The sequence below is a fragment of the Leptosomus discolor genome, chromosome 14 (genome assembly GCF_034619465.1).
Source record: "Leptosomus discolor isolate bLepDis1 chromosome 14, bLepDis1.hap2, whole genome shotgun sequence".
In the NCBI taxonomy this organism is placed as follows: Eukaryota; Metazoa; Chordata; class Aves; order Leptosomiformes; family Leptosomidae; genus Leptosomus; species Leptosomus discolor.
This window is the reverse complement of record NC_141404.1, coordinates 3,795,836-3,816,290: the sequence shown is the minus strand read 5'-3', so window position 1 is coordinate 3,816,290 and position 20,455 is coordinate 3,795,836. Positions and strand designations below refer to the sequence as shown.

The following is a 20,455-nucleotide window of genomic DNA, read 5'->3' as shown; positions in this document are numbered from 1 at the left end:
CTCCGTGCACGTGGGTAAGCCCTTGATCTCCCCCTCGCACCGTGGGGTGGTGGCCTTCAGGGCTCACCCATCGTGTTTAGGAGACCCATCTGAGTAAAACGAGATTGCTCTTTTGAAAAGGCTTATTTTCTCCCCTCGGATGCAAACGTAGCACAATACAAAACTCATCCCTGGTGCTACCACGGGATGAGAACTTTGCTAAACGGAGGGACGAGACGGAGGGACAAGACGGAAGGCCGTATGCAAGGACAACGGGGCAGAGAATTGCCAGGTTCGTTCCTGGGGCAATTCAAGACAGCAAAACTTTGCCCCACGTGCCAGCTGTTGGACCGACGTGTGGGCTCTTAGTCCTCACCTTAAACCATCTCTTACACTTTCTAGTTCTAACAGGTTTCATGTGGTCCTAACGCCTTTCTGCTCTCTGCCTGGACATCACTCGTGGCACTGGCTCTGTCATGGTCACCCTCCGGGTGGTGCCTTCTTTAGTGATATGAAAACGTTGAGTTTTAAAGACATATATAATATGGAGGGGACAGAGTCTGTTATAACTATCTGCTCATGCTTTCTCCAGCTATCTACTTCCCCAGCACGAGTCTGTGCATGTATTGACTCATATTTATTCTTCCAAGTTTGAAGCTCTAGTTTGAGAAAGTGGAGGGGATGAGCTCCTACCAGAAGTAAAAGCAAAAAATTCCTACATTCTTTAGTGAAAATGAGAACTTCAAGTTACGTGTTGAAACCCATATTTTTCCACAGTAGCTTTCAAAGCCAGGTCAGATAAAAATCTTCCCTCCAAGCAGCTGTATCTGTAGCTGGTTCATCGCTTTTACCAGCTATTTTGAGTAACCCAGACCAGAAGTACGTAAATCCAGTCTTTTAGAAAGTTCTCAGCCTTGGATGAGTTTTCACATTTAAACCAAATTCCATCGGGGATTTTGGTGCCTGTCCTAGTTCCTCCCGGACGGCATCGTGTCGTGTCCCAAGGACATCACCCGTGACCTGTCCTCCCCTCCCAAGCAGTGTTGAAAGCTGGCAGTGGAGCTTTCCACGTTGTGTCTTACCAAATATTCTATCCTGTAAAGAAAAAGTCAGAAAATGTGCCACTCGTGAGAGTGTGGCAGTGGCATTCAGTGGCCCTTATACCTTCCATGAGTAACTTCTCGGGTCTGAGTCCCCGTTTGAGATGTTTACAGCTCTGCTGTGTGGCACGGTAGAGTTTTCAAGCAGGGAAAGGTGTACTCCCCATGGGGACCGGTGAACACCACAGTCTGGTCCTGGCTCTGCATTGACACCCGTTGCAGAGACAAAGTGACGCTGATGGTGGAACCAGGATGAAAAGCCCCACTGAGACATCGCTCCCAACGACTGGGGTGCCCGGAGGAGCCCGCAGAGGTCGAGTCGGAGGATGCAGACACTGCTGAATGGGGAGCAGCTTCTGTCACGGGGAGTGCACAAGAATAACGAGAATTTCCTGAGTGGAAGCCAACAGCCCTGCCTGGAGCCCGCAGCCCTTGGGCAAAGACTGTGCCGGGGCCGCTGGTCCTGGTAGAAGCTGTTACAGTCACTGGAAACGGAGGGTGAAGCAGCTTTGTTTTGGGGGCAGAGGGAGCATTCCTCCTTTCTGATCCTATGCAGGAACATTCGCTGTGGTCACACCATGGGTGTCTTCTCTTGTGAGGGAGAACATATGATTTTGAAGTGGCCATCGTCAGGGCCGGGAATGGCCCCGGCGCTTCCCGTGCTGCATATCCCGGTGTGAGAGGGAGCAGCTCTTTCCCAGGTGTGATGGGAGGTGCTGTGGCATGATTTGGTCTCTTGTACAGCGGAGCCATGGCTAGGGAAGCAGAAGCCACAGGTTTCCACCGGCTCTGGGACCTTGCAGCCAGTGGATCCATCACCAACGCTGCCCGCTTCCACCAGACGATCTGCAAATAAACTATGTCCGTTAGCTTAAGGGTTTTGAGGAGCACCTTTTACCCACAACAGGCTTTGCAGTGCTGCAGTAGAGCCTATAAAGAGCTGGTCCTGGAACTGGAGATGACATCCACCTCCGACCACTTCGATAAAGCCCACGGCACTGAGCGTTGTATGTGATGCCTCACCTACATGCTCATGCCCAGTCCTGCCGCCCTGGGAGGTGAGATCCGAGCGGGGGGAATTGGAAAGTGCCTTGAACAGGAAGGCTGGAGGTTTAGCACTAAAGCAGTTGTAAAATTGATAACGTTACACATAAATTGTTCTTTCATTCGACGCTGCTTTTGTAGCACGTACGAACGCGATGGTGCAGCGCTGTGCGAGGAGCGAGGGCTCCGGCCAGCGCAGCGTGGCAGGCTGCCTGCCCGCGGCCGCTTCAAGGGACCCACGACACTCTGCGGGCTGGACGCTACCTGTCGAAGGGCTCTGCTCTGTCGCCTGAGCTCTGATAAGCAAGGTTAGATTAGAGGCATTAAAAAGCACACAGTAAACCTCTCTGAGCCTGGCAGCCTCCCTTAAAAGTGACTGTTCAATGTCACCGTGTCCTTCAACCACAGCAGATAGGGATGACTTGAATTACAGTTCTGCTGGAGAGTGACTCCCAGCCACACGGCGGCTCGTGGGCTTTTTCTGTGATTTTTGACATCCAGCATGACTGGCTTGGAGGTGTACGTGTGTAAACATGTATGTGTGTACAGAAATAGGTAGACAGACCTTTTTATTTTTAAAGGCAGAGGAGGAGGGAGAATAAAAACATCTTTTCTATGTTCACTTGCTGTTGTCCTTTCCCTGTCTTTTCTCCCTAACGTGAAGACTTGTGCAGCCCCTCTGGTTCCAGGGCTAAAACTTCAGCATTCGATGCTGCAAAATAATTCAGCGGAGGCAGCTGCATCATTCGCCTGTTTGAAGGAGCGAGTGGCCGGTGTTACCAGGGCTCTTGCCAGGCAGCAGTTTGCCCCAAAGCAGCCCAAATTGCTGCAATCGCCGCGAAAGCCCTGGGTCTTCCCTGGGCAGGTGGTTCGTTTTGGAAGAGGGTTGGCTTTTTGCAACCCCTCCTCCCCACAGCTCAGCTGCCCCTCGGCCTCTGGATGGAGACTGGAGAGTTGCTGGTTGATGGTGCAGGTCCAGCCCCTGGGTGGCGGTGGGAAGCTGTGCCTGTGACTTTGTGAGGGAGTGACTGGGGAGGGGGTCACGGTGGAGAATTGGGGCACAGGGGTCCTGTCCTGCTCCTCTTCCAGGCTCAGACCGAACCGCGTTGCACATCACTGCCTTTGCTTTTCCTCCCTGCCCCGGTGACGGCTCTGCTTTCTGCCCCCTCCAGCAGTACGTAGGATCCTGTCCACCACAAGCTCTCCATCCTCTCCCAGTCCCCCCCAGTGCAGCCAGCACTCACCTTTGGAGGAATCCTCCCTGCGGTGGCAGGTCCCAGCGCTGGCTTGGCAGGAGACCACCTCTCCCTTCCTCCGCAGGTGGGTCCAGCCCAGGAGCAGGGAGCAGATGAGGGCGCAGAGGCAGAGCGCCAGCAGCAGGTACACCACCAGCCACGGCTCCTGCTCGGCGCACGCCTTCTGCTCCAGCACGGCCGCAGGCGGAGCAGGGGTGGCCACCAAGGCACCCGCTGTGGGCCAGGCAGAGATGGGTGTGCTTAGAAACACCTCGGGTAGAAACCCTCTTTGCGCTATCGACTTTTTGATAGGGGAAGGGTGTCGCTCGTGGCGCTGGTGCGCTCTGCTTGGAAAGAATTTGACGGCAGGTACACCGCGCCCCTGCTCGCTTGCGTTTCTCTTCCGTGGAGAGGCAGAGGAGATCCCTTCCCACCCCCCGTTCTCACCTTTCCCCAGTAATTATGTCAACCCCAATGTCGGATTTGCAGATTTCACGGAAAATAACCCGTCCCCACCCCGCTCCTCCTCCCCAAGGGCTGGAGGCGGCTCAGCAAGGTGGGAAGCTTGACTGCCGAGCCTGCCCCTGGCTGGGAGAGCCGCAGGAGAGGTCTGTAAAACAGCATGCAAACGGGGAAACGCACTGTGTGATGGGGTTGTATGACGGGGAAAACGGGAGAGAGGCAGGCGCCCCGCTTCGCTTTTCCCCAGTCCGAGTGAAACGGCAGCGCACAAACACACAACCTCCCCCGGGGTTTGCTGCCCTTTTCCCAGCTTCAAGTCCTGTGAACCTGGCTCCTCTTCCAGCCCAGCCCTGGAGGGTCCTGCCCCACATCCCCGCTCCGCCTGCCCTCGCACGCAGCCTTACCTTCGCAGGACGGGGCGCATTGCTTCGGGTGCTGCCCGCAGATCGTGGTGCAGTTGATGCATTTTTTCAGGAGCTCGTCGTAGTAGAAGCCGGCTCTCCTGTTGCAGTCCATGGACTCTGCGGGAGGGGAGGGAGACAAACACGGGGTCCTAAGCACATCCTCCTCCCTCGTTTCCCAAACCGCTGCCATCCCACCGCCCCTGGCACCTGGGTTCATGCAAGGATGAGCCCGCGGCCGCTCTGAACAAGGTTGCAGCTGCAACGGGTGCAGGGCGAGACCTGCACGCTGACGTGAAGTGTTGACAACCTCTCCAGGGCTGGCAAGGTGACAGATCCATGGGATTTGCGGCGGTGTTTGGCCGTGTGATGAATACTGGGGAAAGGCATCTGCTGCCAGCTGCGCAGGGAGGGGACGGGACGCAGCCAGGCGTGTGCAGCCTGCGTGTACCTGTACCCACCTGCGGCAGGGAGCTCCTGGTTGCTGCTCTTAGAGCTTGCATGGCTTTTCAGGACACACCAAAACCTGCCTGAGCACTGCCTCAGGACCCTGGGGGTGGCATCTCCTCACCGAGGGAGATGGGACTTGTCACTGCACAGAGCCACAGCCAAGGGCTGGGTCCTCCGTGCCCGAGGACAGGGTGCAGCAGTCCTAGACCGTGGCTCGCTGGGGAGGGACGGGGCCATGCACAGGGTTGTGTACAGGGTTTGGGTGCAAGGGCCATCGGTCTCTTCCTCCTCCCCAAGCTGTTGTCACTGCACCTCAGTGCCTGCCCCAGCACAGGGCTCGCGGCACAGCCTTGCAAACCCACAGCTTCAGTTTATCCTTATCCACATCACCGGAACCTGCCGTATCTCGAGGCACTGCCTTTGGAGAGTGGGGTGTCACCGATGGGGGAGAAGAGTGTCGGCGCAGCCCTGGGCAGGCTCCCTGCGGCCGTGGAAAGGAGCGGTACAGAGATGCGGACAGCTTGATCCTGGTCTGTGCTGAGCTGTTGCCAGACCCAGCCCATCGCTGGGAAGCTGTCGAGTTCCCCAGCGTCCTTGGCTCCGAGCGCTGTTAAACTGAACTGCCTCGGTGCCTGCCCTGAGGTTCATCCCAGGGCCTGATCCCCCCCCTCCCAGCTTTGCCCCATCGCTGCCTGCTCGGTCCAAGGACGGTTCTGCAGGCAATGGCCCCGCGGTGCCCGTGACCGGCCGCCCGGCACTCACCGCACAGGGCAGCACACCTCCTCACGGTGGGCTGGCCGCAGACGAGGCTGCAGGGGATGCACTGGCAGACGAGGGTGTCCCAGTACTGCTGATCGGTGCAGTTGTTCATGGCATCCCACCCAACATGCGTCCCAGCCATGGCTGCAGAATGAAAGGCAAGTAGGGATGGGATGGCCACCACGGGGCTGCCCTGAAGCCACCTCGTCCCTTTGCTGGGGGTGGGACCCCTCGCAGGGGGACACCCGGCTGTGCCCCGGCCCTCTCTGGTCCTAGGCTTGGGCAAGAGCAGAACAGCAAAATCTGCTTCAGGCTCAGCAAGCTCTCCAAATTACCACCCTACGTGAACATGTCCTGTGCCAGTCCCAGGGGACAGGCACGGAGGCCACCCTGGCTTGTAGGTGGCCCTGTGCTGCGCTCCGAGGGTCTGGGGCTGCACGCTTCTGCCTGCAGGACTAAGAGCAGTGGGAACTGCTCCCGTCTTTACAGGCTTTTCTGGAAATAACAGAAACACGACCAGACTGACCACTGGCAACGTCTTCTGGAACAATTTTTAGTTCTGGAAACTTCTGAATTCATCTGTGACATCTGGGTGGTTTGTGCCATCTTGTGTGTAACTTCTGACCTCTCCCTTTGGTGTTCTGGCATCATAATGAAACCTGGTTTTGAGGTGTAAAACTCCCCCGAGCAGCAGGAGGAGGGACATCTCTCTGTGAGAGCTTTAAGCACTGGTTTAACCAGCGCCAGCTGGGATGGCTGGAGGTGGACACGCTCTTGTCCCCACGAGGAGGCCTTCGTCCCATCCTCCTCTGCCACGGTGTGCCCTGTGCCTGCGTGGGCTGGATGTGACGCCAAAGGTACAGGAGCGAGGCACCGGCAGCAGCCCTCAGCGGCACAAAAATCTAACCAACAACTTACAATGCTAAGAATTAGCCTGCTAATGAGTATTTATGTATTAGCAGCTGAAATATTGGTGCCCGTCTCTGCAGTCTCACCTGTCCCGCTGCAGGATTTGGCCCTGGAGACGATCCGAGTGATGGTCTCAGTACCCAGCCGTGCCCCTGCTGACCCACACCAGTACCTGCTGGCGTGGTGTGGCGTGGCGTGGCATGGCGTGGCGTGGCGTGGCGTGGCATGACATGCCGTGCCCCACACAGGTTCTGCAGCGAGCGCGACCGAGCAACTGCAGGAAGCCCTAACCCGGCACGGGGGCAGCCGCGATGGAAATGACCGAGAGGGCTCGCGGGCAACCACATCCCCCTGCGGAGCCGCACCGGGCAGCCGCAGCTGTTTCCTGCCGGGGTGGATGATGCCGCTGCCGATGGGGCCCAAAAGGCTGAAAACTCCCCGAGGCGGCGGCGCGGCGCTGGCCTCCGCGGGCCCGAAGGCTGCACCGCTGCCTCTGCGAAGCCGGGCTTTGATTTTTCCAGAGAAAAGCCCCTGCACTCGGATGGGGAGCTCTCCTTGCCTCTCTCTAGCACTTGGGAGCGTGCAGCAGTTGGGCACTTAGCGTGTCCGTCTGTCCTGCCGTTGCCCGCAGCGGGGCCGAGGACGGGCTTCCTCCTCTGAACTGGCTCCTGCCTGGGGCAGCACGTGTAAAACCCTCCCGTTCCCAGCGATGGATCCACTCTGCACAGGGATGCTGGCCTCACAGTCGTGGTTGTTCAATTAACGTTGCTATGGAATTAAATAATGACTTTCTATTGAGCTGACTGAAGATATTCCCCAGGGCAGAGCAAGGCTCAGGCCAGCGCTCTCCTCAGATGCTCTTTGAAGATATTTTGTACCCAAAGAGAAGAAAGAGAAGCCGCCCCCCCGGACAGCGATGAGCCCTGGGGGTGGCAGTGAGTCCTGGGGATGGCGGCGAGCCCTGGGCACGGCGGTGAGCCCTGGGGACAGCGATGAGCCTGGCCGTCCTTGAGCTACGGTGGGGGGTCTCCCATGGGATAACTGATGGGAAACAGAGATTTGGGGCTGTGTCTAAGCCAGGGGGGGGGCTGCAGGCTGGGCAGCTCCTTCCCCACTGCTGCTCTACTGTGAGGATGGGTCCAAGCCAGATGTTTGGCCCCGTCTAGGAAAAATCCTGCCCGATGGCTGAGCTCCCCTCCCCGGGGAGCCCGGAGGTACACGTGGTGCTCCCAGCAGGGTGCAGCCAGGCTTGGCAGCCCCACATTTTCCAGCAGAGCTGGGTGCGTCTCCCCCTCTGCGCCCACCAGGGACCAGCACCCCAAACTCCCCTACGGACCCCTCGTCCAAAGCTTTAAGCCACCATTTCACCTCCAGCCCTGCAGCACTGACCATCTTGAGCAGAGTGGAAGCCCAGTGGGGTGGCTCTGCTCCTCCAGCGGGTGTCCGGCGAGCCCCTCTGCTCCCTGCCAGCAATCTGGCAATGTCACCGTGGCCCCGAGCCTTGGCACGGACAAGCCCCTCACCCCCATCTCCCCACGCAGCCCCTCTGTGGGGTAACTCACGTTTGACTCTCCCGCAGCATCTAGTCCCCTTGGGCTCCTGCCATTGCGCCGCGAGCTCCAGCCCCGAGCCCTCGCCTTGCTCGGGGGGTTTATTATTAGAAATCGATTTGATTAATGCCTGGGCCATGTGTTTCCTGGGGTTTCCCCTTATCCCTTCGATGCAAATCGGCCGCACACACAGCACATTGCATTGGCTCTCCGAGGGGGCACGGGGGGCCAGGGAGGGCGGCACCCTCTGGGGCAGTGTGTCACCGGGTGCAAGGAGGGGTGTCCTGGGCCACGTTGCAGAGGGGCTTGAAGGGGCGGGGGCCCTGTGGCACTTGCCCTTGCATTGCCTGGCTGCAGCGGGCCGCTCTCTTCTGCAGAGAATGGGGCTTTGCTCCGTAGAGGAGCAGCTGCCCTGAGTCAGGAGAGCCGGCGGGCAACCCTGTGGGTTATTGCTTTCCCAGGCTTTGCCGAGAAGGAGCAGCTATGTCAGAGCAAGAGGCCGTGCAGCCACAGGGGATGCCGCTGCCACGGGGCTGCAGGTGGAGAGGAGCACGTCCCCTTCACCAGGGCTCTGTGTCACGGCCAGCAGAGCCCCATTGGTAACGTCCCGCTGATGCCACACGGCCCCGAGGTCCAGCCGCCCTCGCCTGCCTCCAGCCGGGACCGAGCATCGCTCTGCGCACCCGCCTTTTCCCTCTCTGCAGGATGGTCAGCCCATGCCTGTCTCCTGCTCCCGGCATGTAGAGCACCTCGTGGGCGCCAATAAGATGCTTTAAACGCTGCTTTTCTCTACTGCATCCATGTCTCAGGGGCAGGAGGGCTGCAGGAAGGCTGCACCGTGGGCAATGAGGTCCCAGGTGGGCCCAGGGCTTGGCACTGCCCTCACTGCTGGCACTGGAGGTGCACGGAATGTTAATAACACGGCTTGGTTTTCGCAGAGCGAGCTACCTCTGCGCTGCTGCCAGCCTTCAAGAGTCTAGCTGTGTATTTATTTTTAGATCTCACCTCACCCCGCGAGTGGAACGGGCTTGGTCAGCAAACCCGCGAAGGAGCAGCCCGGCAGCACCCCCAGGGCTGCCTCAGAGGTGGGGTTCAGACCCCACCGTGGTGCTGAGAGGGTCTGCCCTCGCTCAGCCGGCGCAGGAGGGAGCAGGCTGTGACCTGGTGCCTCCAACCAGCAACATACCCCAGGGTAGATCTGGCCGGTGATGCCACGCTCCACAGGGAATGTCCAGCGAAGGCAAAGCCAGACTGTGCCGTTACTGGTCGTCGTCCCACCACCCCCACCACCCCCTCCCCCCCCGCCTTTTCCACTGGCAGTGCATTCATTTCTGGAGATTTCTCCCCCTTTCCTGCAGAGGTGCTGGGCAGGGCTGTGCCATGGGGAGGGGTGAAGGGTGCTGGGAGCATGGCGGGACAGTGACTCAGCTCAGCCCGGTGGGACCTTTCTGCAGAAGCAGCTGAAGGGGGAAGGAAGAAGCAATACCTGTTACTTTCTATAAACATCAGCGGGGCAGCGTCAGGTTTTTTCCGTTCAGTTCAAAAACTCCAGCTTCGTGCTTACCATGGTGATCTGCAACTGAGAGAGCCAAAAGGCCGCTTGCAGGGTGTGACGCTCTGTGTCCCTTGCAGGGACATTGGAAGCTGAACCTGCTCCCAGGGAACAAAGCCCAAAGCAGAGAGCTCGTGGCTGCTGGGCCCCGCAGTGGCTGGATGTGGCCCATCACGTCCCAGCTCCTGCGGGAGGGAGGGAACCAGCGTTGGGACCATCCGATGGACCACGGGGCTTGGAGCGAGGACACGCACGATGGCCACGGGGACACTGCAGCACCGATGCTGCCCACGCGCCTCTGGTGCAAAGGATGGGCTCATTGCTGGGCTTGAGACTCCCACTTGGGAAGACCTGTGGAGGGTCCTGGGAGGAGGCAGGAAGGCAGAGGCACGGCTGGGAGTGGGGGTTGCATCCTGTAAGGTTTTGGGGGGGAAAATGCACCTTTGACTGCCCGCAGGCGGTGGCCGTCCGTGTGCCAACTTGTTCCCGCTAGCGCTGTGCCCCGGGCAGACGGCAGAGCCCGCGGCCCGTTTGCCTGCAGAGCTGAAGGCGACAGCAAAGGAAATCATGATTTCGGCATTGCTTGAGCTGCTTGAGCGTGGTGGAGCGTGGCCCTGGAGCGAGAGCCCCAGCCCTGCCCTCCAGCTCTCGGGGTTTTGCAGGGGAAACCTGCCTGCCTCTCTAAATAGCAGCGGGAGACTTGCAGTTTCCACCCTGGTGTGCCCTCGAGAGGGAAGTGAGAAGCACTTGGGGGCGGTTTGTCCCTCCTCGCTGAGCAGAGATCAGGCTGTGTGACTTTTGTCTTCAAAATTTTCGGTGTGTGCCATGACCAGGGCTTCTTCTCCTCGGCCATGCGCCCCAGCAGCCTGACCCTGTGTGGCCCCAGTGGCATCACTCCCCTCCCACAGCCACCGAGGATGATGTGTGGCTCTTAAGCACCTCCAAACATGGTCTCCCCCGTGAGCTGCCATCCCCCTGCCTGGGGCCGTCCCTGGGCTCTGGGACACAGGCAGGGATCGGGCAGCAGCCTCCAGCACCCCGTTCGGGGTTGGTTAAACCTTCCTTTTCTGTGTGCCACTGGTGGGAGATCACCGGTCGGCAGTTCCCCGTGCAGCTTCCCAGTGTATCCCTCTGCATCGCTCTGTCTGGCTCAGCATCCCCTCTGCATCCCCCCTGCATCATTTTGCACCCTTCAGGGCCCAGCTGCATGTGGCTCCAGAGGTGCCACAGTCAATTTGGGGTGGTAGAGCCCAGTTTCATCCTGACAATAAAATCTTTTTTTTCCTCTAGACTTTTGTCCCAGCAGCATTGCTGCAAGGAGAGCTGCAGGTAACAGGCAGACAGTGTGGGTATATCCCCCCAAGAATTTTTGAGGGATGTCTCACCTTCCCTTTGAGCAGATTTTTGGGGGGTATATTCCCCCCACCCCAGCCCCTCCACAGCCTTTTGCAGCCCCTGTGCTTGGGCAGGGCTGGGCCTTGGCCAAGACATTTGCTTGCACACGTGCTCCCTTTGGGACCTGAAAAAAGGGGCTGCGGCGGGGGGGAAGGGGAAGAGGAGTCATTTTGGGTCGAAACTGGCAACTGCGAGGCTGGGCTGAGCACAGATGGCTCTGAGCACGGTTGCTGAGGACTCATTTCTTTCCCCCCGATTCCCTGCGGACGCGTGCTCTCGGATGAGCTGGGGTCAGGAGGCGCCCACCCCCTGGGCACTGCCTGGTTGTCCTCCCGTCCTGCCAAAGCCACCGATTCCCCGTGGCAGGGCACAGAGCTGCTAAGTGACCACAGCCGCGGCGTTGCCGGTGCCCAACAGCCGCCGCTGCCCCGTTTTTCGGTGTGGGCAGATGCACGGCCGGGTCCGTGGCAGCACGGCGGGTGTCTGCGCAGGACACGCACCCGCATGCAGCTGCAGAGCCACGGCCCCGCCACGGCCATCTGGGAAGAGCCACCACGGCGTGCTGGTGGCCACGTCTCCAGCAGCCCTGGCTGCTCGCCCTGCCTGCATGGAGCCGAGGGCAGCGATGGTGCAGGCTGGAGGACCGCAGAGCTGGGGTGCAGCCTGGGTGGGGGGCAGCTCCAGCTCCCCACTCCTGCATCCCAAGGGTGTCCATCCTGCTCCTGGATGCCACGCTGGGCCCCGGCCGTGCTCCTGGCTGTTTGGGTCTCTCCCCAGGAGATGGCACCCTTGGCTTGCCCAGCCTGGCTCCCCGCTGGGTGCTGGGTGCTCTTTGCAGCCTGGACATCCTCCAACCCGCCACCCCAACCCTACCTTCACCCAACCAGGCCAGGGTCTCTGTGCCAAGGAAGGTGTTGCCCCCCCCAGCAGCCTGGTTGGCTCCTTGCCCGCTCCTGGACCCCAGCACCTCCGTTTGCACCAGCCCCTTGTACAAGGTGGGGTTCAGGTGCCCCTGTACACCCCGAGCTGCTCCATTCCTCCCTTTGCACCACGGTCCCATCCCACCACCACCCCCCGGGGCTGCAGCAGGGCATCATCCCAAGGATGCTCAGCACCCGGAGGTGTCTGGGCGCTGCGGCATCCCCCCTGTGCCACAGGGTCTGTCCCCTCGCAGCGGCTGCACCAGGGGGGCTGCGGGCGAGCCCTGGGGTGAGCCAGGCTCCAGAGATGCCCATGTGCATCGTCGAGGGCGATGCTGCAAGAGCCCCCTTGCCAAAACCCGGCACAGATCAGGAGAGGAAAGCGTTACCAAAAAAAACCAGGCTGTGTTCAGGGCCAGCTCCCCAAACCCAGTAGCCAACTGGAGAGCAAGGACAGCCGGATGGGAAAAGACCCGGCTTGGCCGAGGGCTGGCACAGAAGCGAGGATAAAACCCTATAAATAGCGAAGGGGCAGGGAAAGGAGGCTTCAGCACCGGGGCTGCGCGCTGAGGTGTAAAGCGTGGGTGGCAGATAAGGGAGATGAGTCAAAGGACAACCCGTGGCCAGAGCAGCTAATCGGATAACGCGGCGTTTTTAACCTGGTGGGAACAACTCCCCGTCCCCACCTCCGACGTCGCTGGACGAGGTGTTTCTGGCAGGACACTGGCAGGAAGGGGCTTGCAGGCTGCTGAGGAGCTCTGCTGTTAATTTTTAACACTAAACCCCCTGGGGAAATTCCAGAGGGCTGGAGGGCAGCCAGTGGGAGTCTAATATTTAAAAGGGATAAAAGGGCTGACCCTGGGAATTACAGACCAGGTAGGCTGATCGCAGTCCCTGGGCAAATTATGGGCTGGGTAATTGGGGATAGTGTCAGCCAAAAATTAGAAGCTAAAAATATAATTAAGGTCGTTAGCTTGGTTTCATGGATGGCAGCTCCTGTCAAGTGAGTCGGCTTTGGTTTTTGGCATGACTCTGGGCCGGCTGATAAAGCTAATTGTGTTGCTGCATTATAATGGGTTTCTCCAAAGTATTTAATTTACAGCCGTGTGACATTTTCATTTGTAAAACTTGCATTATATGGAGTCAGCAGAGCAGACATCCGACGGCTGCCGCTGGCAGGTCAGGGGCGGTGGCCAAGGGGGCTAGCGATGAAGGAAGCTGGAGGGACCCGACTTTCCACGGGACGATATTTTTATTGGGGATGCTGAGGCTCACGGTGAGAGGGGAGTTGGTGAGGGATCTGCTCTGCCCCGCCGAACAGGCAGGGCCCAGCCTAAAGACAGGGGGGCACATGTGGGAACAAAAGAGCTGGATTTTCCCTGCTAAAGCACAGCGAGGTCCGGTGGCAGGAAGCAGCCATGGAACCTGGTCACCGATAACGAGACCGGGAGCGTAATTAACCGTTGGCCCAATTTTAGGAGAAGGGTATGAACGTGCAGGCATTTGGCATTTCTGGACAAGAGGAAATCTCTGCTTGGTGGGATATGATTTACTGCGGCTTCTGGGACAAGCTCAAGCCTCTCTGCGTGTGTGTGTCTGTGTGCACACGCTGGACCATCCTCGTGGTCTTTTCCAGCCCTCTGGAAGTTGCATCCTCCTCTCTGGGCTGCAGTTGAGTGCTGTGGGTTTCCTCCAGTGGATAATTTGGGTCCTTTTATTTTTCCCAATGGGAAAGTTTGGCACAGGTGGGGCATAGCACAGAGACCTGGGGCAGCCCGAGGGGCTTTCCCTCCATCCATGAGGGTGTTTTTTGCCCCCATACAGATTTCCAACCTGTGGGTTTCACCCCTATTAGAAGCAGTGTGGCTTGAAGGGCATCCAAGCCTCCCCCAACCAGTGACTCCCCTGCCAGGCAGAGCTGGGCTGGGGGCTCTGGAGCACCACACAGCCAGTCTGGGTGGTTTGAGGGGCCACATCCAGCCCCCCACGTCTGGGACTTGGCTCGGTGCAGGGCAGGAGGAGGGGAGCCCTTGCAGGCACCGCTCGGTCCCAATCCAGTGGGGATCCCAGGGCTGGCTGGCTTTAAACCATGAATCCTGCCCTCTCCCCTGGGCATCCAACCGTCTGGCTCCACCGTAATGACACCGAGGTGGCGGCACAGAGAGATTAAATGACTTGCCCAAGGTCCTGCGGGGAGCGATGGCCACCTGGCAGGAGCACCCAGCCGCCCTGCTCCTGCCCCGGCAGACGCCCAGCCCCGCCGGAAAACGTGCCGCATCGCAGCTTCGAACGGCCACACGTACCACGTCCCCATCCCGGTGATGTCCTCGTGGGCAGAGGCCACGGATGGTCCTGGCAGGACCTCCACGCCACGATGGGGAGCGGCTGCTGCTCTTTTCGCACCGGTGGGTTTGGTGCTGCCGAACCCTTTCCCGGAGCAGGACGGTTTCACCGATGCCCTTCCCAGCCTGGGGCCGGTGCAACCAGAGCCGGTGACTAACACCTCCTGGTTTGCAGCTTGTTTACCTGGCGCTGGGGCTTCGGTTTGGATCGCTGACTCACCGCAGCGCCTTCCCCCTCTGCCACCGCAGCTCCCTGACGAATACTTTCCATTTTCCCATTACTTTAATTGCCCTCGTTTGAGAAAACTGCTCCAGACTGGCTCTGGGCTGAAGAGACCTGCTACACACGGCTGCCCTGGATGTGTCCCCGCAGCAGGGGCGATGGGGGGACAGCAGGGTGGGACACCCTCTTCTGCGGCACACATGGGGGACCTCCGTGCCACGGCTGTGCCAGGGCCTGGGGCGCGCAGGGAGACTCATCGGCAGCGAGTTTTCGGCGGCTCCGCCGGCTGCACACGTCGAACGCGGCACACGGGCGGCCGGCGGCACGCGGACGCCGGCTCTGGCGCGGCTGAATGCGGCCCGACAGGTTTGCCAAGAGGCTCGTCCCGTTCGGCTGGATTTTTGGAGAGGTTGGAGCCAGCCCCGGCACCAGCAGCTTCCCGCGAGGTGCTGCCGGCTCCGGTGGGGCCGTGCATGGCGCCAGGTCGTGGCCTCGAGCCACGGTGCAGCTCGGCCACGTATTGGGACAGGCACAGCCCTCGGCGTGGGAGACGCCAGCCCTGGCCCCTGATCCATGCTCTGTGCCAGCGCTGTGCCCTTTTGTTGGGGGAAGAGCAGCCCCTTCGTTCTTGGAGGGGACCCCCCCAGCCTCTGGGGTCCCTGCCCCGTCTCTGTGCTCATCAATGAGGGGACACGCACCAGTCACACTTGTCCCCCTCTCCCCCAGCTCCCCACCCTAAGCCCTTTCAGAGTCGCGGTGCCCTGGTCATCCCGACCTCGCTCGGGGAGCTGTGTGCAGGGGAGCTCACGTTGGCCATGGGTGCTGTGCCTCTGCCAGCTCGTGGGGAGCCCCGAGGAGGTGGCGAAGAGCTGGGGACCACGAGGACGGCAGGTAGAGGTGTCTAGGGAGTTGCAGAGGGGCTGTTTGATGGAAGAAAAATGCTGGGCATCTCTGGGACCTGTGGGATGCTCTGGGGTCCTCACCGAGGGATGTGGTGGGGAATAATCCAACAACATCGGGGATGGAGGGAGGGAAGAAGAGCTGGTTGGGAAAATTGTCCTTCCCTTCTCTGAAAAGCAGGAGTTCTGCAGTCATGTGCCAGGTGAACCCTGAACCCATGGCGAGGGCGTCAGGGTCTGTAAATCTCAGAGGGAAAAATCTTCCCTCCCTGGGGAAGGGCTGTGCTGCTTTTACCACGTTAGGATCAAGGGAAAGGCAAGCAAATCCACCCAAACCAGTGATGCGTAGGGGGCTGGTGGCCACCCCTCAGCCTGCATGTCCCTTCTGGGAGCATCGCTTGGACTCGGGGCCACGCAGGGAAGCCAGTGTGGGGCTGGGTGAGGCTGCAGCGGTGCCACTGGTGGGGGAGCGGGGTCAGCCCCACAGCTCCCCCATCCCATCCTAACCCACAGCACGGTGCGTGCTGCGAGTGGCAATGGCAGGAGGGAGAGAGATGATTAAAGCAGCCTTTGATGAAGCGAAAATTAATAAACAAGCAGGCAATTGTGCTGGTCTTTATTTACTCCAGGATGACAGCACGGAGCCGGCGCGGCGAGGCCGTCGAGGCTGGGCCCCACATCAAACGGCGGGGCAGTGCCGGGCGCGAGGGGACCGCGCCACCACCTCTTCTCCGACGGGTTTTTCTTGGTCAAACGTGGGAAGATCCATCCGTGTGGCTGTTCCTTAGAGCAGGGCCCCGTCCCATGCCAGCGGGGGATCATTGGGGTGAGCGGGAGACACAGTGTGCCACCGCGGCATCCGAGCGTGGTGGGACGTGCTGGGCTGGGGTGCATTTTGGAGGTGTCGCTTGGCACGCTTGCCCCGTTCCTCTCCTCCAGGGCTGGTGTTCCCAGGTCTCTCCTGCCCTGGTGATGCTCCACAGGCGCGGAGGTCCCTGCTCTGGCCCTTCTCTGTTCAGAATGAGGGCTGGGAGAGTAAAACCAGATCCGGTGTGTGTCACAGGTCGGTCCCTCAGCCACCCCCAGGGGCAGAGCCAGGAGGCCAAACCCACGCCCTTGCACACAGTCCTTATCACCTGCTCAGGAGTATTTACGTGCTGGTGCTGCTGGTTTCCACCGGACCAAAGTGTGCTGGACAAACAGGAGTTCCCCATCAGCCCTGGGGCGGTGGCACTCACCCCTGTCCCTGCTTGGTCCCCGTGGGTCCCCAATACCTCGAACGGCGCAGCTGCAGGAGGGACACAAGGCTGCATTGCCACCCGCCCCGCCGAATTTGGGTGTCCAAGTGGGTGATGAACCCCCCCCCCCCGTGTGCCAACCTGAACCAGGTTCAGGGCTGTGCCCGAGGCTGGGGACAGGGTCAGGGTTAACGGGGGCAGCGCAGGGGTTTGGCACCCCAGGCTCCAGCTCGGGGGCTGTGGGGTGGGCCGCCCCCTCGGGGGAGGGGGGGGCTGCACCGGGGGACACCCCCCTCTGCCGGGGTGTGTGTGTGTGGGGGGCTGTGGGGGTGCAAACGCCACACGTTGCACCGTGTGTCCCCGCTGCTGGGTGGCCTGGGGGGGGGCTGTGCATGGTGCAGGGGGGCTGTGTGCTGGGGTGCAGGGGGTTCATGCATGGGGGGGGGGGGGTGGTGTCTGTGCGTGGTGCAGGGGGGCCGTGCAAGACGAGGGGTCTGGTGTACAACGCGGGAGGGGCAGTGCGGGGGGGGGGGTGTCAGTTCAAGGGGTGCGGGGGGGGGGTCAGACCGCGGTGCGGGGGGGGGGGGGCCCTGTGCACGGTGAGGGGGGGCCGTGCACGGCAAGGCTGCGCAGCAGAGCAGGGTGCGGGGGGGGGGCCCACGCAACTCCCCCCGCGGGGGCCGAGCCGTGCCGAGCCGAGCCGAGCCGAGCCCGCCCCCAGCTGTCAGCAACACCGCCCCTCCCCCACGGCCGAGGGCGGGGCGGCCCCGCCACGCCCTCCCCCTCTCCTTGCATCCCATTGGCCAGCGAGGCCCATTGTTAGCGGCGGATACCCGCCCCCATTGGCAGGCGGGGACGTCCGTCCCGCGCCGCGGCCCCGCCTCCTTTTCCGCCTGGCTCCGCGGCGCTGGAAACTTTGCGGGCGGCGCAGTCGGTCAGCGGCGGCCGCAGCGCCGGGCACCCACCGCCGGGCACCCACCGCCGGGCCGGAGCCAGCGGGGACCCGCTCCGCACCACCCCGCACCCCTCCGCGCCGCCGGGCACCGCCCAGCCCAGCCCTGCAGGGCGGGGGCACCGCGGCCCTTGCGCGCTCCGCCGCGCCGCCCGGCCATGCGCCCCCGCTGAGCCGCAGCGCCGCCGCCGCCGGGCAGTTTGCTCCCGACCCCGTTTTATCTCTCTTTTTTTTTTGTTTGTTTTTGGTTTGGGTTTTTTTTTTTAATTTATCGGGGTTTGGGGGTTTGTTGTTTTGACGCTTCCCCCCCCCCCCCTCCTCCCCGCCGCGCTCCGCAGGCGCCAGGCGGAGGCCGCGGCCCGCGGTGAGGGCGGGCGCGGGGCGGCGATGGGCGCGGCGGCGGGCGGGCGCTCCGCGGGGCGCTGAGCGGGCGCGCAGCGGGCGCGGGGCGCGCCATGGCCGCCAAGGACAACCCCTGCAGGAAGTTCCAGGCCAACATCTTCAACAAGAGCAAGTGCCAGAACTGCTTCAAGCCCCGCGAATCCCACCTGCTCAACGACGAGGATCTCAACCAGGTGGGAGCCTTTCCCCCATCCAACACACCCCCCCCCCCCCCCCCCTCCCCAACCCCACTGTTTTTCCCCCTAAAATACGCCCCGGGGCCCCGCCCTCTCCCCGCCTACACGCGTCCGGCCCCACGGCGCCCTGAGTCCCTGTGGGGTATCTGCTGGCCCCGGGGTCCCATGGGTGGTGTAGAGCCCCATGGGTGCCTGATGGCCCCACGGGAACCTCGGGGCGCACTGGGTAGCGTAGGGTGCCACGCGTGGCCCCATGAGTAACCTGGGATCCTGTGGGTAGTATAGGGTCCCACGGGTAGCACAGGGTCCCATGGGTGCCTGCTGGCCCCATGGTGAGCACAGATTCCCATGGGGTGTCCAAGGGTCCCGTGGGGTGCCTGCTGGTCACACAGATGTCGTAGGGCCCCGTGGGTGCCTGCTGCTCCCATGGCTAGCGGGGGCTGTCAGCAGTGGTGTGGGGTCCCATGGGGTGCCTGCTGACCCCACGGATAGCACAGGGACCCACGGGTATCCGTGAATCCCAGTGGGGTGTTCAGGAGCCCCATGGGTGCTCTGTCGTTCCGTGGGGTGTCCAGGGATCCCATGGGTACCTGCTGACCCCACGGATACCCAAGTGTCCCACGGGGCACCCAGCATCCCCCCCGGGTGCCCTTAGGCCACCCCAGTGCCTCCTCCTCTGGGGCCTCACCCCTTTCCTGAGGTCGTTTGGGGACCAGCGCCTGCGCTTGGGGTGCTCCTAGCCCATCTCGGGGTGCATGGCAGCAGGTGGGAGGTATCCTCTGGGCTCCATCGGAAGATCCCAAAAGTTCTGGGAAAAACTCGGCTGCGTACAAAACATCCCCTCCTGGACATGCCAGACGTGCCCCCGCCCCCCCTACAGCCCCCCGCTTTCCCTGGGGGGGTCAGGAAGGTGACCCCTGCCCCTTCCAGGTGAGGTCCCAGCGTGGGCAGGCTGGGGGGCTGCCAGGGCTGGGCCTTCCTCCTCCTCTTCCTCCTCTTCCTCCCAGGCCTGAGGAAGGCCTAGGGACCTGCGCTCCTGTGACGGGGGGGGGGGGTGGGTGTTGGCATTTGGGGTGCGGGGGCTCGTCTGTGATGTCGGGGTGTGGGGGGCAGGGCCACCCACCCTCCTCCCACACCTTTCTGGGCCGGAGCTGACATCCCTGCTCCCGATCCTATTATGGCAATGAGATCAGACATATTGCTGCGCTCGCTGGGGGGGCGGTGAGGCGGGGGGGTGGGGGGGTGTATAATGAAATCTGAGGGCTAATATGGAAAAAATGTAACTGGAAAAAATGCCGTGGTGTGTGCGGGAAGGGGCGGGCGGCGGGGAGCGTCGTGGCCGTGCCCAGACAAAGGAGCCGTCCCGAAGGGGGCTCGGGAAGAGCCCCCCACTCCTATCTGGCCCCTTCCCACTGCTCTGCCTGGGGTTTTGCTGCCTCCTGGGTGCAATGCTTGTTTATTTTTATTTTTTGGGGGGGGGTGTGGTTCAAAGCGTTGCACGCTGACCCCCATAGTGCCTGCCTGGCCTGGCTGCGGGGGACCTGCCACCCTCCCTGGGGACCCAGAGCTGTGTTTCGGGCAGCCCCTCGTTCGCTTTGTTCCCTTCGGGGTGGCTCCAGGGGGCTGTCACCGCGGCCGGCTCCTGGGGGGACGGTGGTCAGCCCCATGGTCGGATCCAGACCCCGCGTGGGGGGCTCCGCTTGGGAAAACGATGTGATCCTGCTCGGCTTCTCCCTTGAAGCCGGGGCGAAGTAATCCCGCTTCCCAGATAAGATGGTGGCTCTGGTAGCGTGTGATGCACGCACACACCCACCCGCCGCGCAGCCCCCCGTGCCGAGGAGCCCCCAGCCGCGGCCGGCCCAGCGCTTCCCCACCACCCTGCCCACCTCCCCTCCGAATTCGTGCCCCTTGTCAAAGGAGGAGGCTCCGTGCTGCAGCGGGGAGCCTGGCTGGGCGTGGGGGTGTGCTCGCTCCGAAGCACACCCAGGAATAACGGTTCATTTAACAGCTCTACATTTTTTCGCCTTTTTTTTTTTTTTTTTTCTGCTTGGTTTGAGTAGGGAGGATCCCACGCCACAGCGTGGGAGCTCCACGCTCAGCGTGTCCCGCTCACGCTATGGACAGGGACTGTGTTGGCGATTACCTAGAGTCAGGCTAGAAATGTCCTTTTGAGTCATCTGACCTTTCTACTTGGCTTGCAGGAAAGGTGAAGGTACTTCACACTTACGCACTCGTGTCTTTTTTGGATTTTTATTATGTAAAAATACCTGTGTGGGTGTTAGGAGCTGCCCCTCCTGCTTCCCGGGGTGCTCCGGGGTGCTGGAGCTTCTCGGGGCAGAGACCAGTGCGTGTTTACGAAGAGTCACAAATATTTAGTGGTAGTAGTGGACTCCTGTCGTACTCGGGAACCGAATTAGGAATGGGGCTGGGAGGAGGAAATCCAGCCCCAAACATCAGGATTAATGAG

General features: G+C 61.2%; 2 protein-coding genes across 6 annotated transcripts in view; one reads left to right on the top strand and one right to left on the bottom strand.

Annotated features, from left to right (window-relative positions):
* Positions 1-1,650: 1,650 nt before the first annotated feature.
* TNFRSF13B (TNF receptor superfamily member 13B) lies at positions 1,651-5,572 on the bottom strand. Of its 2 annotated transcripts, none has more exons than XM_009955610.1 (4): positions 5,434-5,572; positions 4,225-4,341; positions 3,368-3,592; positions 1,651-1,925 (listed from the first exon to the last, which is right to left on the bottom strand). In XM_009955610.1, the coding sequence occupies exons 1-4, from the start codon at positions 5,570-5,572 to the stop codon at positions 1,651-1,653; spliced, it is 756 nt and encodes a 251-aa protein (XP_009953912.1). The 2 variants fall into 2 exon arrangements, with proteins under 2 accessions (XP_009953912.1, XP_086329383.1); XM_086473257.1 differs by having other exon boundaries at positions 3,368-3,573; positions 4,227-4,341.
* A 12,293-nt stretch (positions 5,573-17,865) lies between these two features.
* The window catches only part of MPRIP (myosin phosphatase Rho interacting protein), an 80,980-nt gene continuing 78,390 nt past the window's right edge, over positions 17,866-20,455 (top strand). For all 4 annotated transcript variants that reach the window (XM_086473287.1, XM_086473288.1, XM_086473291.1 and 1 more), the window contains exon 1: positions 17,866-17,985. In XM_086473287.1, the coding sequence (XP_086329413.1) occupies positions 17,866-17,985 (120 nt within the window). The remainder of the gene's footprint in view (positions 17,986-20,455) is intronic.